This window comes from Danio rerio, chromosome 23 (genome assembly GCF_049306965.1).
Source record: "Danio rerio strain Tuebingen ecotype United States chromosome 23, GRCz12tu, whole genome shotgun sequence".
Classification (NCBI taxonomy): domain Eukaryota; kingdom Metazoa; phylum Chordata; class Actinopteri; order Cypriniformes; family Danionidae; genus Danio; species Danio rerio.
The window spans coordinates 8,453,687-8,472,142 of NC_133198.1; the positions used below are offsets into that span (position 1 = coordinate 8,453,687).

Below are 18,456 nucleotides of genomic sequence, written 5' to 3' on the forward strand. Positions count from 1 at the left end.
TCTTAGCGAATTGTTTGTCAATAGCATCAATTATACATTCAAATATAGTGTTACTGTAAATTCTCTATTCAATTTATGATTCTATGTAAGTGTTAATGTACAATACATGCTGTTGATGGTTATCTCAGTATACAAACTAAACGTAGTATCTTACATCTCAAGAGCAGTTTGGAAGAAAAAAATAAAATTTGGACTAGCTGATTGTTTCAAACAGTGTCCAATTAGAACAAATGAATGCAAAAACTCTGTAAATCTGTAAGTTGAACAATTCACATTATAAACGACTGGCTTATTAAATGCCTATAAATAAGATATTAAGGAGATAGTTCACCCAAAAATTTAAATTCTGTCATAATAAACTCACGTCTCTGTTCCATAGCAGTTCAGACATTTTTCTTTCTGTTGAGCAGAAAACATTTACTGAAAAATGTTGGAAACTTGTACTTACTGACTTCCATAAATCAAATACTATTGATGTCAATGCTTACAGGGAGTCAACATTCTTCAAAATATCTTATTTCGTGTTCAACATTACAAAAACTTGTTTGGAGAAGGGTGAGTAAATTTAACTATAGTCTTAGTAAATGGTTTGACAAATAGCATGAATTGTATATTAAAATACAGTGTTACTGTAAACTTTATTTCTGTTCAGTTTATGGTTCTATGTAAGTATTAATGCATATACTGTTGGTAGTTATCACAGTATATTAACTCTAAACGCAATATCTTACATTACTCTGAAGGACTTTGTTTTTGCAAGAACAACAAGCTGGATGTACAGTGCTCAGCATATTTAAGTCTCTCATTTGAAATAATATTTTCTATAGGATATAGGATATTACAATATTTGTGCATATACATTAGATTAGCCAGTACTGATGCCAAATCTAGAGCTAATCTAACAAAATAACTAATGATAATGGTCCAAAAATGAGCAGCTCAAATTTATATGCTAGGGAAAAATATTAAATCAAAAAATTAAAAACAACAAAAATCAAGAGAAAATTTGTTGAAATTTAGATTATAATATTTATTTGCATTTTTTTTCATTAATAAAATGTATTATCTTTCTATTTCTAAAGATGTTTGGTGACTAAAATGTTATTTTAATTAATAAATAAATTAAAAAAAAAATATATATATATATATATATGTTTATTAAATCTATTTGTTCAAATCCCCCAAAATATATTACCTATTTTCACAAAAAAAAAAAAAAAAAATGTTCATTTTCACAATGGTGTGGACTCCTAGCCACTGTCATATCCTAGCCACTGTATATTAGCGCTTATTACTCCATATATCTGCTATATTGAATACTGAACAGAAAAAAAAATTAATAAAAAATTGGCTCGTGGAAAACAAGTTGTTGTCCACAAGCAGATGGATATTAAAAAGATACAGAACACTATTTTGGGGGAATAAAAAAATTATTGACTTATTATGTGGATATCTTTCTAGACAAAAAACGTAAAATTCTTTCCTCTTTGTTATTTTATTGTCAATAACATGTACCAATATTGTCCTGCAAAGCTGATAAACACAACAACATTAAAGTATTTTTTACATTTATTCAGTATTTTTTGTTCTTCAATAAATTAAACAACTAAAACAAGAGACTCAAGCACTCACCAACTGTGTTTGCCTGTAACAAAAAAGAGTGAATCTATATGACATAGTTAAATTATTTAATAATAAAACTGGAATGTTTTCACTTACTTTCCTTCGGCTAAGTCCTTGCTTTATCAGGGGAAGCCACAGAGCAATGAACCACCTTGACATATTTCATTAGCTCATAACTTGCAATTCTATAAAGAAAAACTATCTACCAAGCAAATAGCTCTGACTTCGGTAATCTGGATGAGCCTGTGTTTTTAGTTTTAACCCATTTGTTATCAGGTCATAACAAACCGCTTAATGTTGTAACTCAGAATCGAGCATTCCAGAGATTCGCCTCATAAACACTCTTACCCACCTATTATTCCCCTCTTGGGACTGTCATCAATTTGTAACCATTTATATGTGGACTACTCTAATGTGTCACAACCATTTCTGAGTTCCCTAAAAACCCTTTAGTGAATGGTTAATAAAAAAATAAAAAATAAAAACATGTGAAAATCATTATACAAAATGTTGGAACCTTTTCATTATAACAATAGTTTTGTGCAATAAAAAAGTTCCATGGATGTTAAAGGTTTTTCATATAACCATCAATGCCAACAAAGCACTCGTATTTTTGATTATGTTAGCTTCTGATTCTGATCTGTTAGATTCTGTTTGAATCTGTTAGCTCATTTAAATATGTTTAATTCCATTAAACATGACCACATGGTACCTTGGAAGGCAGACTGAAGCAGATCTCTTACAAGGTGTCTTCATTCAAAAACACAGCCTGTTAATGCACATGACTTTCTGGGCAATAAAACAGCGAAGCAGCTTCCTTCACTTCTGGAAGCAGCCCAGACGTCTGAAACCAAATGGAATTAAAGTGGCTACATACATGACCTTGCCATGAAATCCAAAGGAAGGTGGGTAGATATATCTGTAATCAGTTCTTTTATAGCTGACAGTATGTTGGCAGAATTATTGGACTTCTCATACTAAAATGAAATTAGTTTACATATTATCAAGATAAAACCATCAACAATAATCACCCTAGTCTCTAGGTTATGGCATTTACAAAGACAAATTGCTAAAATACAAATTAAAAAGCTTCTCAGTACTTCTAAATAGTCCATCAAATGAAAATATGGAGTAAACAAGAATGAACTGTTTCGCAGAAAGAAAAATTAAGTACCACGATTAGCTACGATATGGATTTTTGGCCCTCCTGTTGTAGCTTCCTCTTGAACCGTGAAAATCCAGGAACCAAAAGCAAATGCATTCTGTAACGCAACATGGGAATGGAAAGAAAAAAGGGGTGAGGGATGAGGGGGTGGAAAGATGAGGTAATTGAGAGAAAGCATGTAAACAAACATAGAGAGTGAGGATGGAGGGTGAAAATTAATTTCACATCTAGGTCCACCGAGCTGTCGATAGTGATCAAAGCCTGCTGGGTGAGATGGTGCATTGGGGGTTTCAGCTATAGTACAGTGGAGGTTGGATGTGGTCTGACTTCTCTCAATTGCTCAAAAAGGATTGTTCGCCTAATAAAATGTATCTATACACCTTCATGTGAAAGGAAAATATTATAGCTTTTGACATTCATTGTACAGACATTTGTTTTAGTCATATTGGCTTAATTTTTTCCATTTAGTCCATGTAGGTATGGATAGAATTTTAAATATAGGTAAACTGTCCCTTTAAAAGTTCATAAAGAGATAGTTCACCCAAAAAATAAAAAATTCATAATTTTCTCACCCTTTACTTGTTTTAAACCTTTTGGGTTTCTTTGTTCTGTTGAACACAAAGGAAGATATTTTGAAAAAAGCGGGAAACCTGTAACCATTGACTCTTATAATAATACTGTATGACTGTGCTATTATAAAAGTCAGTGGTTACAGGTTTTCAGCTTTCTTTAATATATATATGATGTGCATATACATTATATTAGTCAGCCAAATCTGGAGCCTATCTGACAAAATAACTTGGATAACGGTCCAAAAACTAGCACACCCAAATTTATATATGAAAAATTATTAAGTACAGATTTAAAAAAAAAAAAGAGGAAAAATCAAGAGAAGCAAAACGTTGGTTGAAATTTTGCAGTGTTTTTTTTTTTTTTTTGGGAGTATTTTGCTTGAATTTATCTGTATTACCTTTCAATTTCTTAATATGTTTGGTGACTAAAATATTATTTGAATAAATATATTGGTTTAATAAATCTCTTTTGTTTAAATGCACTAAAATACATTGCTTATATTTACTGAGAAATTGATAAAAATATTCATTTTCAAATTAGGGTGTACTCAATTATGTTTAGCATTGTATGGAAACTCCATTGACGTTGATAACACCTTTTTTGGTATCACTTTAGTTAAATGGTCCCTAATGCACATTTAGTTAACTAGAATATATATTGCAAGTACATGCCAACTAATTCTCTGTTAATTTTTAGTAGACTGTGTACTTAATATCTGCTGACAATGCTCAACCAACAGACTATAAGAAGCTTTGCAAGTACATGTCAGAAACGTACACTACCTAACAAGAACCCCAATATAACAGTCTACATATACTCTAATGATAATTAGTTGGGATGTAGTTCCAATGTAACTTAAAATCAACAAAATATGTTAACAATTAAAATAAAGTAATAATTTTGGACCTCATATATACGTTCAAATGTCTTGTAATAACCCCCAATAACACTTCAGGAGTTTTTCAAAAAGTTTTATTAATGAGTGTCCCATAAGAGCTAAAAGCAAGTGATTATATGTGTGCCTTTTATAGAACTAAATATAAATACTAGTCATTACAGTTTTTCTCAGTCGCTTAGGTGCATTTCTCACAACACTATTTACATTTGCACAACAGTTAATGCATTTCTCAAAGCAATTAGTCATTTGTGCACATCCTAGTAGCAGTTTCTCATTCCTTCTAACAAATTGCAAATGCTTTTGGACATGCATCAATTGCTTTTATTCAACTCTCTGTTTTATAACATTATCATTTGCTTATGTCATGTCAGTCAAAATAAAATAAACTTGTGATTGCTGAATAGTCATTCCATATAAAACTAATAGTCCTCATTTCATTACTTGAGTCATTACATGCAAACATGTTGAACTAGTTGTCAAAATCTGTCAAGCAAATTTTATAAAAAATTCTCACTCTCCAGAAATGTATACGATGGTACATTTTCACAATGAGCCTGTGTTGCATATTACGACTATACCAATACTAATAATAGCTGATTATTGATATGTACCCCTATATACATTTCTAGAGATAGTGAAAAAATTATTTTACTCTTTTTTTCCTGAATAAGTATTCTAAGTTGAACAATTTTATGTATGATTTACAGACCTATGTATGCTGTAGGTTAAGTTCCAGTATGTACTGCACTATTGTTAACAGTTGTGCACAGCTCGACCCAAAGGAAGTTTTTGTTTGTTGTAAATAAGGGTGTGTTTACTCTTTTGCACAATGCTGTAAACACATTAGAGATGCAAAGAGCATATGCAAAGAGTAAAAATGTGAAACATACATATTCAGTGTCTTGTACTCAGAGACTCTACCTCACTAAATGCAGTGATGTCTAACTTTACTGTAGTTTTCAAATGGCTGTGCAAATAGTATATATAGTGGTCTTGAGCATTTTCAGGAAGTGTCACCAAAATCTGACTTTTGCATTGGAAAAAATGTACTAAGTAAACTGTCATAATGAAAACATGGCAAAACCATATGACTATCTTGTTTATAAACAATGGAGTTAGGACTTTTCATCTTGGTGACACTGACACTTTCATTCACAAGAATTCTTGCTTTTGAGGAATGAGCTTTCCATTTTGAGCAAGTGACACGCTTTTGCAGATTATCAATCACATTTTGCAGTTTGTACTAATTGTTTTAGGAAATGCATCAACTATTGTGCAGATGTAAATATTGTTGTGAGAAATGCACCAAAGCCACTGAGAAAAATTGTAAATGATATTGGAATTTAACTATGGTACACCCTTCTCAGTAAGGGTAGAAAAAAAGTTTGATAGAACTCTCATTAGTTTCACTTTCTTGTTAGTTACACTTCATGTAAACAGTCAGGTTTGACTGCATGAACAACCATAAAGTAAGATAACAGGTAATACTACCAACTCAAGCTGATTATTGATATGTACCCCTATATACATTTCTAGAGATTGTGAAATACCTCCTAGGTGGTACGCTTTTTAGTAAATTTTGTTTTCGCATATCTACTGTGTACGCTTTCAGGTCAGTTTCCCCACCAACCCCTTTCCTAAACCCAACCGACAGTGTTTTAAAAAAAAAAAAAAAAAAGAAAACCCCTTGTGGCCACCTGATTTTTACCACGTTTTCAGATCTTACCATGTTCTCACCCTGTTTTTTGCCTTTTGTTTTACCTACTTTCTAGAACCGTTCTTTGCCAGACTTAACCCCCCTTGTCACGGTCAACTCCTCTTTGCATTTCAAGTCTGCCGACATACATGACAAGCTACTGGGCAAACTGGTAACAGTGGAAAAGCCATCTACACAGAGGTAAGCAATCAGCTGGCGAAATGAAACAGAAGTTGATGGTGGCATCATACCGCCCCAAAATGCAGCAACATGTATGGTTGGCTATATAATTCTCACTCTCCAGTAATGTATACGATGGTACATTTTCACATTGAGCCTGTGTTGCATATTACGACTATACCAATACTAATAATAGCTTTATTTTAAATAAGAAAGAAAGAAAGAAAGAAAGAAAGAAAGWAAGWAAGAAAGAAAGAAAGAAAGAAAGAAAGAAAGAAAGAAAGAAAGAAAGAAAGAAAGAAAGAAAGAAAGAAAGAAAGAAAGAAAGCTTCTTAAATTGAATACGTTTCATGATCTTTGTTTTTTTTCAAAGTGCAGTGATTTTGGATCTCAAATAAACAATTTCTAGTGTGTCAAAACAAAACTCCACAGACTATACTGTATATGTTTATAGACAGACAAACAGACAGACAGACAGACAGACATAGATGATAGATAGATAGATAGATAGATAGATAGATAGATAGATAGATAGAGAGAGAGAGAGAGAGAGAGAGAGATAGATAGATAGATAGATAGATGATAGATGATAGATAGATAGATAGATAGATAGATAGATAGATAGAGAGAGAGAGAGAGAGAGAGAGAGAGAGATAGATGATAGATAGATAGATAGATAGATGATAGATAGATAGATAGATAGATAGATAGATAGATAGATAGATAGATAGATAGATAGATAGATAGATAGATAGATAGATAGATAGATAGATAGATAGATAGATAGATAGATAGATAGATAGATAGATAGATTAACCGAGCTTGATCTGCAAGCTTACCTGATGATGACATACATGACCAAGCAGTTTCCCACCAGTCCCACCACGCAGACAATCATGTACACCACAGCTATAGTGATCTTAAAGCCTTTGGGGAAGAAGCTGTCACTCTCATTGAAGGTGCTGAAGTTGTTCTGGAACAGTGACTCGTTGTACAGATGGAAGTGTCTGGGGTCAGTAAAGCCGATGGAATCATTTGGGAACTCCATGAGTATAGCTACAAAAAACAACAACAACAACAGCAAGCCAGAAATGCTGAGTGAAGCATATTCTCCATGCTGTCTAAGTCACATGAAAACAAGCATGGGGAGACCGTTCTCCTCTGTTCTCAATTCTGCTTACTTAATCAGTATAATAATAACTCACCAAGAGTTGTATAAACTACTGAAAATGATACGCAGCAGTGCAAAAGATTAAAAAACCACTTTAAAATTGTCAATTTTGATTTAATTGGAGATACACTGGTTTGAGAAGAATGTTATTGTTTGTTTTATCATGTAAAGAACTAAAATAAACAAATAAATAAATAAAATATTTTTTGAATTAATTAATGTGAATTTGTTATGATTGTTTTTTAATTAAATATATAATAATAATATAAATAAATATATGACATTTTAGTCAAATATAAATCATAAATCTAAAGAAAGTAAGACTTTTTTAAATGGTCTCTAAATTGTATATCTTCGAAGATGAACTAGGTTCAATTTCAGAATGTAAATAAAATGTTACATTTTTACTATAAAAATTTTTCTTCTTTCAATTGCTAATCAAGTTGGCTTCCTAATCCTAATATTTAACTGTAATACTAATAACTGAATAGCTGTCTAATAAACCTGTCACTGTTTATTATGAATATTGTTGGCTCTTTGACTTATTGCTGTTGTCCCCCTTTTCTAACCAGCTTGGAGAAAAGCACCAACTATTAATAAATTCATATGTGAAAAATGCAGTTTTAAAACCGCATTAATACTAAAAAACTTCAAATCAAAGTAAGCCTAGTTTATCCAATAGCAGGCAGCCATTTTGTGGTCATGTGACATGACAACAATACACTATTACAACTTTTTATGAAAATAAAGATTGTGACCACATTAAACAAAATGCACTGTTAGTTCAAATGAAGTTATCCCATAAATAAACTTCTTGAAATGCATGAATTTAACACAGAAAGCATGATATGAAAAAGCACATTTACTTTCTGAAAACAAACATGAACACAAATAAGACTTTTGTATTCCCCGTTTTCATTTCGGTCAGCATTATTCGGCATTGACCCACGTTGATTTCGCTACAGCTGATGAGGTACAGCGAATACGCGAGGCGCATAGCAAACCGTCTACTGTACTGTCAACAGTTTGCGCATGAAATGCATCACACAGTTTGGCTTCACAGAAAAACAACCTGTACATGCGAATTTCCCGGAAACCTCCACACCGGACCGGACAAAAGTATGCAACCGTTTGTATCACATTGCTTTAGGAGGGTTGAAACATACATACCGCTGTTTAAAGAAATCCCGGCTGGTCGCTTATTCGTCCGGCTCTGTAGGATTCTTCGGTCCGCTATTCTTTCTGTTTCGAGCAGCCTGTTTCCAACAGCACACAGATATTCACATTGCTGTGTATCTCAGGCAAAAGAGAAACATGTTTTTTTTTTTTTTTTTGGTAACTGAGAGAACGCAGTGGGAGGGGGAGGTGCGTAGAAGCACTTGCTTGTTGTTTGCGAATCTTCAGCAGCGACTTACATCTCCACTAGGTTTCCTTCAGTCTCTCTCTCTTTCTCTCTCTCTCTCTCTCCCCCTCTCTCTCTCTCCCGCTCTCCTGGCACGCGCTATAACCCAAACGCTGATTACGCAGGGTGGCGCGCGCATGCAGGTGTCAGTGGCACGCGCGCGCGCTCGTCGGAACAGGTGTCTGTATCGGAGAGCCAATGTAACTGTATTTTTAAATTTTACTGCAATGTGACCTTTAAAAATGTGTAAACCCTACATTTACATTTTGGCCATTTTTTTTTTTTAGATTTTACATTCTCAACATTGTATATTATACTTAAAATATTTAAAAAGGCTGTTAAACAGAATTGGCATATCATTTAATAGAAGAAAAAAAACTGAAAATGTATTATAATATCGTCACCTTAGAATTGTAAGGTTCTATCTGACATTTTTATTAAAATAGAGTTATTGACATATTTTTATTAGATGACAACGTATTTACATTATGGGATGTTTTTTATAAATTGTTTACATTTTAAGATCTTTTATTTAAAAAAACAAATGTTACACACATACTGTTTGCTATGGAATGCAAAAACTTTGAAGCTCAATATCTCAAAATCATTCAGAAAGCAAATAGAACCTTATAATTCCAAGGTGACGATATATTTAGGAATGCACAAATTAAATTTGTGTAAATTGCTATAAAAATATTTTAAAATGACAAAAATACACAACAAATGTTATGATCAGTGAATATAACTATAGGTGACGTGGTGCGCTGTGGGTAGCGCTTGTTGCCCCACAGCAAAAAGGTCGCTGGTTTGAACCTTGGCAGGATCAATTGGTATTTCTGTGTGGAGTTTGCCTATTGCCCATGTTTGCATGTTCTGGTTTCCCCCACAAGTCCAAAGACAGGTATAGGTGAATTGTGTAAGCTAAATTGACTGTAGTGTAAGTTAAAAATTAGTGTGTATCATGTTTCCCAGTGATAGGTTGCAGCTGGAAGGGTATATATATATATATATATATATATATATATATATATATATATATATATATATATATATATATATATATATATATATATATACATTTTCTTGTCGGCTTAGTCCCTTAATCTGGGGACACCACAGCGGAGTGAACCGCCAACTTATCCAGCACGTTTTTTTGCAGCGGATGCCATGTGAAATTTTCTTCTAAAATTATAATTTTTCTTCAGCTCTTATGTCTGCATTCAGTAATTTTACCATTTTGGCAAAGAAAAAGGTGATTTTAATTTATTTAAATTTGAAATAATTGACTATAAACATAAGAGGCAGAAAAAAAAACTCTCATTGTAGAAGAAAATTGTAGATGGCACTTTGCATTTGAACTCGTCATGCGTTTTACTCCTGTTTTTATTTGTACCATTTATTTGCATATCGACACAATAACAACTTAATTTTTAATGCACAATACATTTAAGGTCTGTCACAAGCACCCTGTAATTCTGGCAATCACAGCTGCCTTTTTTTCAAACCATAAATTTGATTATGAACTTAGAAATAGTGAAAATACTGTAGGAAATGCAAAAGATGACTAAAATGAGGAACATGAACCAGTTGCTGCACATATATTCATGATGAATGCATTTTCAAATACATTCTAATCTACAATCTTAGGTCATGTCAGTGTTATGCATCATGTTTCACTTTTATAAGGCACACACTTGAAAGTAAATGTGCCTCTATGCTCAAGCTCATATATGCAAGCCTCCTTTGTCAGAACTGCAACAGATTTCAACTGCACGGTGCAACAGATTTCATGGATAAGTCATTAATGTCGTCTGAATTATTTGCAGGATGCGTCTACAGTCTGCATGCAGATTTGTTTCCTCAGCCGTGTGACAGAATTTTAAAGTGCACAAATGCTTTCTCAGCTGAATGTCAGTGTGTGCTGCTTTTAAATGTTTCACCACTCAGACTTGAATGCGAGTAGAAATGGGAGTGTTGGCTACAGGGGGAGCTCATGTTCAGGTATCAATGCACCGGCGATAAATCACAGTGTTGTTACTTTGACAGCATGTCGCACTCATCAGTCACATGAGCCCTGGTTAATTCTTGTTTTTATATATAAATACATGCCTAAAGGAAGTATGTGCTGTAGGCTCGGAGTACTTGGTGCATTAATGTGGATTCATTAACATTTCGCTCCATGAATTTTTTTGCACTCCCAAGCAGTTTCTTGCACTTTGGGCTAAGTTGAGTTAAAGGAATATGCAAAGTGTTATATATTAATAGAGAAGCATGGGTAGGAGAGCAGTGAAATGTCACGATTTGGCTTTATTTCCTGCTGTGCCGCTGGAAACCTGTTTACTGTGTGTCAGGCTGGCCACTGTCCTTGGTGCTGAAACCAAGAAAAGAGAAACAGACGAGCTCTGAATTCTTCACACAACATCAGGCAAAAAGCTGAGGGATAAAAACAGAAGTGCAGATCACACTATAGGGCAGACCAGGGCACACTGTTACACAGGACTAAGGAAATCTCAAAGGCTTTGAGGGAAATGTTTATTCTAGCAATGGATTTCTATGCTTGTTTAGCTTGATTATTGTCTACTTTTGCTAACATTAAGGATCGATTAGTTAATTAATGGGGTTATTATAAACATTTAGAATAGCAGTTTGATATATATGTTGATATTAAAACCATTATATATATTTTTGTAATTGTGTAGTAAATAGGTTTTGTATCCTCCCAAAGGGTTTGTTTGCGAAAACCACCTGCCAGATTTACAGTTGAAGTCAGAATTATTAGCCCCCTGAATTATTTGCACCCCTGTTTATTTTTTTCCCCAATTTCTGTTTAATGGAGAGAAGATTGTTTCAGCACATTTCAGCACATTATCTTTGCCATGATGACAGTAAATAATATTTTACTTGATATTTTTCAAGACACTTCTATACAGCTCAAAGTGACATTTAAAGGCTTAACTAGGTTAATAAGGTGAACTAGGCAGGTTAGGGTAATTAGGCAAGTTATTCTATAAAGATGGTTTGTTCTGTAGACTATCGAAATAAATATTAGCTTAAAGGGACTAATATTTTTGTCCCAAAAATAGTTTTTAAAAAATTCAAAACTGCTTTTATTTTAGCCGAAATAAAACAAATAAGACTTTCTCCAGAAGAAAAAATATTATCAGACATATTGTGAAAATTTCCTTGCTTTGTCAAACATCATTTGGGAAATATTAAAAAAGAAAAAAAATCAAAAGGGGGCTAATAATTCTGACTTCAACTGTACCTTAGACATATTTTTCAGTAACTGATTACACATGTTTCTAGCAGTTTCTAGCAAGTAACAGGTTCAAAGTAGATAATTCAGAGGACAAGAGATTCATTGATTAATATATATTTTTTTTTTTAGCTTTTTCCCTATATTAATCAGGGGTCGCCACAAAGAAATTAACTGCCAAATTATCCAGCATATGTTTTCCACAGCGGATGCCCTTCCAGCCACAACCCAGCACTGGGAAACACCTATACACTCTTGCGTTCACATACATACACCACGGCCAATTTAGCTTATTCAATTCACCTACCACATGTCTTTGTACTTGTGGGGGAAACCGGAGCACCTGGAGGAAACCCACGCTAACACAGCGAGAACTTGCAAACTCCACACGGAAGTGCCAACTGATCAAACCAGCAATCTTCTTGCTGTGAGGTGATCTTGCTACCCACTGCACCACCGTGTTGCCATGTTTTTTTTTTTGTTTTTTTTTTACTGGTGATCCAACACATACAAAACAATACAAATCCACCAAGTATAGTAGAACACAGCAACATTATTACAGTGTTATGAATACTGAAGCCTATATTCAAGCACGATGGCAGTAAGTGTATTTGGATATACATTGTTTACCGTAGGCATTGACAATAGTTAAAACCAAAAGTAACGCATAATAATGTTACAGCTGACCAATGATTGTAAAGTATTCCAGAGAGCCATGTAAAACCATAAAGCTAAATGCATTAGTTAGCAATAACCAACAATGAAAAAACAGGTTCTTGAAAAATGAGTGCCTGTGGCAAAAGTTTTACCAAATTTTGTTCTTTTCAATGTGTTTCATACGAGTTTTAATATCATATGTTTAATGAGAGACAAAAAAAGGCATCTGTTTTGGAGAAAATCCTAAGACCAATGTGACTGTGTATTGCAAATGTTATGAAATCAAATGCCTTAGTTTAAATTGTACTAAAATGTAAATGTTTGATGTCAATTGGAAATAAAATCCACCGATACTGTATGAAAATGCCATTTTGTATTGTTTTAACCTGGGTTTGGACTCTTCTGTTGAACAATTCTTTATGAAACTTGTACTAGAGTGCCTTGTGTAATTTCAAAGATTTACCAGAGTAACTACTGTCCAAGTTTATTACATTTAAAAATGAAAGCATATCATGCAAACGCTAAAATATTAGTAGCATTGCACTATGGTAAAATGTTTCTTAGCTGAAATGTCGCCTCACAGCAAGAAGGTTGCTGGGTCGCTGGTTTCTGTGTGGAGTTTGCATGTTCTCCCTGCATTCGCGTGGGTTTCCTCCGGGTGCTCCGGTTTCCCCCACAGTCCAAAGACATGCAGTACAGGTGAATTGGGTAGGCTAAATTGCCCGTAGTGTATGAGTGTGTGTGTGTGTGTGTGTGTGTGTGTATGAATGTGTGTGTGGATACCTATAACTAGTGGCATCAAAGGGTCAAAAGGATGCACAGCCTACATCATATTTTTAGAATGAAAATATAATTTATAATGTCTCATAATGTGGATTTCTAACGTGTCATTTCACTATATGATTGACATCATCATAAAATATTACTGAAAAGAGCCACAGCTGCTCATCCCCTAATGTGTTAAGTTGAACCTGAGGAGACAGAGGCGAAAGCTAGGAGCTCAAAACTGGAGATGATTGCTGCTTCCATTGTTTAAAAAAAGGTCAATTACTAGTATTTCCATTTCAGCAGTTTCTACAGTATTGATATTTTTTAATTTTTCATATTTTTCAGTTATCATATACATGTAAACTATGTGACATTAGTTCAGACTGCTATTGCTGACAAGGTACCAGTTATCGTATAGAATAATCTCATTCTACATTGTACATCGCAACGTAACCAAGCCATTATTCAAACAGCAGCTACAAATTAAACATTTAAGAAATCTTTTATGTCTAAAGTGGAAGAGGCATCAGCTTTTTTGCTTTTTTACATAAATTATTTTGCTGGTTTTAAGAAAAAAATATTAATTCAAAGTTTTGACATTATTTTTTAAAACAGGATTATTTTTAACTTGTCTAGAAAATGCTTTGTGATTTACACATTTTTTGATATTTGGACTAAACAAGATTAAAACTCAAAGTTAGAAAAGTGTTTTTTTTTGTATGTAAATAAGTAAATATGTAAATAACAAACCTTTTTAACACAGACAATGAAAAGAGCAGAAGGATGAATTTTTGTTATTGGCTGGTTGGGTGAAAATTATGCTGATGTGTCTTCAGCTTTGAATTTGTATCCTAAATTAAACCAAAAAAGTATTTAAAATTATTATTATTATTTATTTTCATTTTTACTGCTTTAATAATTTTTTTTGATGTTTTTGAATGATGTTTGCTAAAATAATCATATGTGATGTTTTAAAAAAATAATAATAAAATATGTACATAAATGGTGTGACAACTGGTCTTTCTCTCATTTTTAAATGGACAGTTCACCCCAAAAAATAAAAATGTACTCACTTTTTACTCCAGATACCAGATCTTTAAGCAACCTAGGCTCTTTCTGAAAATGTAATGCAATATAAAATTTCTGGAGAGCGCCAAATACGTCACAGGAGCTATATATATATATATATATATATATATATATATATATATATATATATATATATATATATATATATATATATATATATATATATATATATTTATTTATTTATTTATTATTTTTTTTTTTTATTATTTTTTTTTTTGCAGTTTTTGCTTTTGCAAATCCACCAGAGGCAGCTGTGTATGCTTTTTCAGATCTCAATTTTTTTCTTGCGAGTGCCATTGGCGCTTGCTGTTCTTACGTAAATCCACCAGAGGCCGCTGTCCCCCCTCCTTCCCTAAACCCAACCAAAAGTGTTTTCAAAGGCACAGATTGACCCACCCACCGACTTCCCTAAACCAATCCAGAAAAGGAAAAGCCCTCACCTGATTTTTACCACGTTTTCAGATTTTACCATGTATTTACTTGGATTCTGTTTTTGTCGAACCCACTTTTTGGAACTGTTCTTTACTGGACTCGAACCCCATTGTCGTGATCCACTCCGCTCTGCCTCTCAAGTCCGCCAATGCACATGGCGAGCTACCAGACAAACTGGTTGCAGTGGAAAAAGCTGTCCATACAGAGGTAAGCGGTCAGCTGGTGAGCGTGAAAAAGAACAGCATCATACTGCCCTGTAGTGTTCATTTTACAGATGAAAAGCAGTCATACATTTGTCAGGCTATATAATTCGCATTCTCCAGAAATGTATACAGGGCTACGTTTTCAGAATGAGCCTATGTTGACTTAATGACTTATTCAGGTAAACACAAAAGAAGATTTTTTGAAGAAAGCTAAAAACCTGTAACTTTGACTTGCATATATAGGAAAAACTAACACCATGGAAGTCAATAATTACAGATTTCCAGCTTTTTTAAAAATATTTTATTTTCTGTGCAACAGTAGCAAGAAAGATAATCAGGTCTGAAATAAATAAAGGATGAGAAAATGATGACAGAAATTTCATTTTTGGGTGAACTATCCCTTTAAGCTTGCGCAAGCAACCCAAACTGTATTCCAGCAGCGATACTACACACGTTATTTGACTCTCAGCTGATTAAACCTGTTAGATGTGAAATATCCTGATTTGCTTATTCAAGCCAGGAAATTAGCAGCCTGTTTTGCTTGGATTCATATCATCTTATATGTAGCGAATCTGTTTGCATTAGAAATGTCACTCTGAGAAGAATAATGTGAAAATGTTGCGGCATCCAAATGCTAATGAAACCCTCGCCTCGCTGTGTTGTAAAAAGCTGGCAGGATCAGACGGATGCTGATGTAATCTCTGATGTCATGTACTATTACATATCAGCTTTGCCCTCTCTAATGTACACATCTGAATCATGCCCAGTAAATGCAGTAAAGATTCAGCTAATAGGTTTCAGATAAGCTCTATGTACTTTTTTAGCTTTTACAACATCCTAATCAATAAATTAATTTATATCCAGCTGACTCAGGGTTTATTATTATTCAGCAGCCACATTTATTATTAATATTATTATTATTATTAATAATAATAATAATACTTTTTACATGGGCGGTGTTGGGTGAACAAAAGGTGATGGAGCAGAAATGAGAGATAGAGAGCAAAGCTGTGGGGGAAGGATGACTGATAACAGTAATGGCTGCAGGCGACATGCTGACAACAGAAAATGACCAATAATGGATGAGAAGAAATGGCGCAGGTTAAGTGCTATAACACAGTGTTAAAACAGGGTGCAAAGACACTGAAAAATGGAGGAAGAAGGGAAAACAACTAAGGGTTGCCGAGAGAGTAATGGTGCACAGATCCAATGCCTCATTCAAACGACTCAAACGCTTTGAAATTGCAAAAGGAAAAGCGTCTTTCAGAGATGTGTCACTGCTTTCTTGGTTACCGCTTTTGTAAAGACGCGAGTGTGCTCTGGGGAGTTTGGAGGAGGTATTGTTTGCTCTTTTTCTTCAGCAAGTCAACATGAAACATGATGTGATGATACATGTGATGTGTTAAGTGAAAGAGCGCTATTGATGTGATTGTAAGAAAATAAAACGTTTTTTTTTAATAGTGTTTATCTCACACAGAAGGAAATGGGATGCACACACTTTAAAAGTTTGGCTAATAGTGGTAAGCTGGTAATTATTTTAGACCTAAAGTAATAAAATAACATATATACATACAGTTGAATTCAGAATGATTAGCCCCCCTGAATTTTTGGCACCCCTGTTTAATTTTATCTCCAAATTCTGTTTAACAGAGAGATGTTTTTCAGCACATTTCTAAATATAATAATTTTGATAACTCATCTCTAATAACTGATTTATTTTATCTTTGCCATGATGACAGTAAATAATATTTTACAAGATATTTTTCTAGACACTTCTATACAGATTAAAGTGACATTTAAAGGCTTAAACAGGTTAATTAGGTTAACTAGGCAGGTTAGGGTAAATAAGCAAGTTATTGTATAACGATGGATTGTTCTGTAGACTCTCGAGAAAAACATAGCTGAAAGGGGCTAATAATTTTGTCCCTAAAATGTTTTTTTTTTTTTTTTTTTTATAAAAGCTTATTTTATTCTAGCTGAAATAAAACAAATGATACTGTACTTTCTCCTGGAAAAAACAAACAAACATGATCAGACATATTGTGAAAATTTCCTTGCTATGTTAAACATAATTTAGGAAATATAAAAAAATAAACCTGTCCAACTGCTTTTTTACGCAAGTTTCTTATCAGCCAGTCACATGGGAGGAACTCCCGTCATAACCACAGTGTACCCATCTTCTGATGGTCTCTTTCAGCAGGATAACGTGCCATGTCATAAATGATCTGAGACATTTTTTTTTTTCTATATAACATATTAAACATGACAATGAGTTCACTGCACTCAAATGGCCTCCACAGTCATCAGTGCTCAATCCAATAGAGCACCTTGGGGATGTGGTAGAATGGGAGATTTGCATCATGGATGTGCAGCTGACTGCAGAAACTGCGTGATGCTTTCATGTCAATATGGACCAAAATCTCTGAGGAATATCTCCAGTACCTTGATGAATCTATGCCACGAAGGATTAAGGCATTTCTGAAGGCAAAAGGAGGTCCAACCTGGTACCTAATAAAGTGGCCCGTGAATGTATATATGTTATGATAATATATAATATACATTATTTTTATTCATTCATTCATTTTCTTGTCGGCTTAGTCCCTTTATTAATCTGGGGTCGCCACAGCGGAATGAACCGCCAACTTATCCAGAAAGTTTTTATGCAGCGGATGCCCTTCCAGCTGCAACCCATTTTTGGGAATCATCCACACACACATTCACACATAAACTCATGCACTACGGACAATTTAGCCTACCCAATTCACCTGTACCGCATGTCTTTGTACTGTGACCTTCTTGCTGTGAGGCGACAGCACTACCTACTGTGCCACTGCCCCGCCCCACACATTACTTTTGGTGTTTTTTCATGTATTCTTTAATTAAATCTAAACACACTGAGAACTATTTCTATGTCAACATTAAATATGTATTTTTTTATTTCAATTACTAAGTATTGATTTTAACATTAGTAATAAATTTATATTCAAATATACATGTAACAAAAATACAAAAAGGAGGAAAAAAGCAATAACATTTTAATAATAAACCCACATAGCCTACAAAGAACTGAAGAAACCGAGCGATCTGAACACAAATGGAGCAATCAAGGAGAACCAAAACATGCGAGTTCTAATTAACAACCAAAGAGACTATTAAAGGAACTAATGAGTAGACATGGAAACACATTTTCAGTGTAAAACAGAAACAAAACCTACCAGGAATGACATAAATCTTATTTTTCAAGTTACTTTACAAAAAATAAAATAAAAATAAAATACCAGTGAATATACAGCAGGGCAGGAAACAAATCCTCTGGTTTCCATTTCACAATGCTCTGAAATTA

The 18,456-nt window shown here is 33.7% G+C and overlaps 1 protein-coding gene across 10 annotated transcripts in view; it reads right to left on the bottom strand.

Moving 5' to 3' along the window:
* The window catches only part of oprl1 (opiate receptor-like 1), a 318,025-nt gene that overhangs the window by 80,521 nt on the left and 219,048 nt on the right, over window positions 1-18,456 (bottom strand). For 8 of the 10 annotated variants that reach the window (XM_073938211.1, XM_073938206.1, XM_073938210.1 and 5 more), the window contains 2 exons: window positions 8,477-8,562; window positions 6,975-7,191 (listed from right to left, as the gene is read on the bottom strand). In XM_073938211.1, coding sequence (XP_073794312.1) covers window positions 6,975-7,191; window positions 8,477-8,562 — 303 coding nt within the window. Of the gene's footprint in view, window positions 1-6,974; window positions 7,192-8,476; window positions 8,690-18,456 lie in introns of those variants that run through there. The other 2 variants (NM_205589.2, NM_001319057.1) reach the window with 1 other exon arrangement.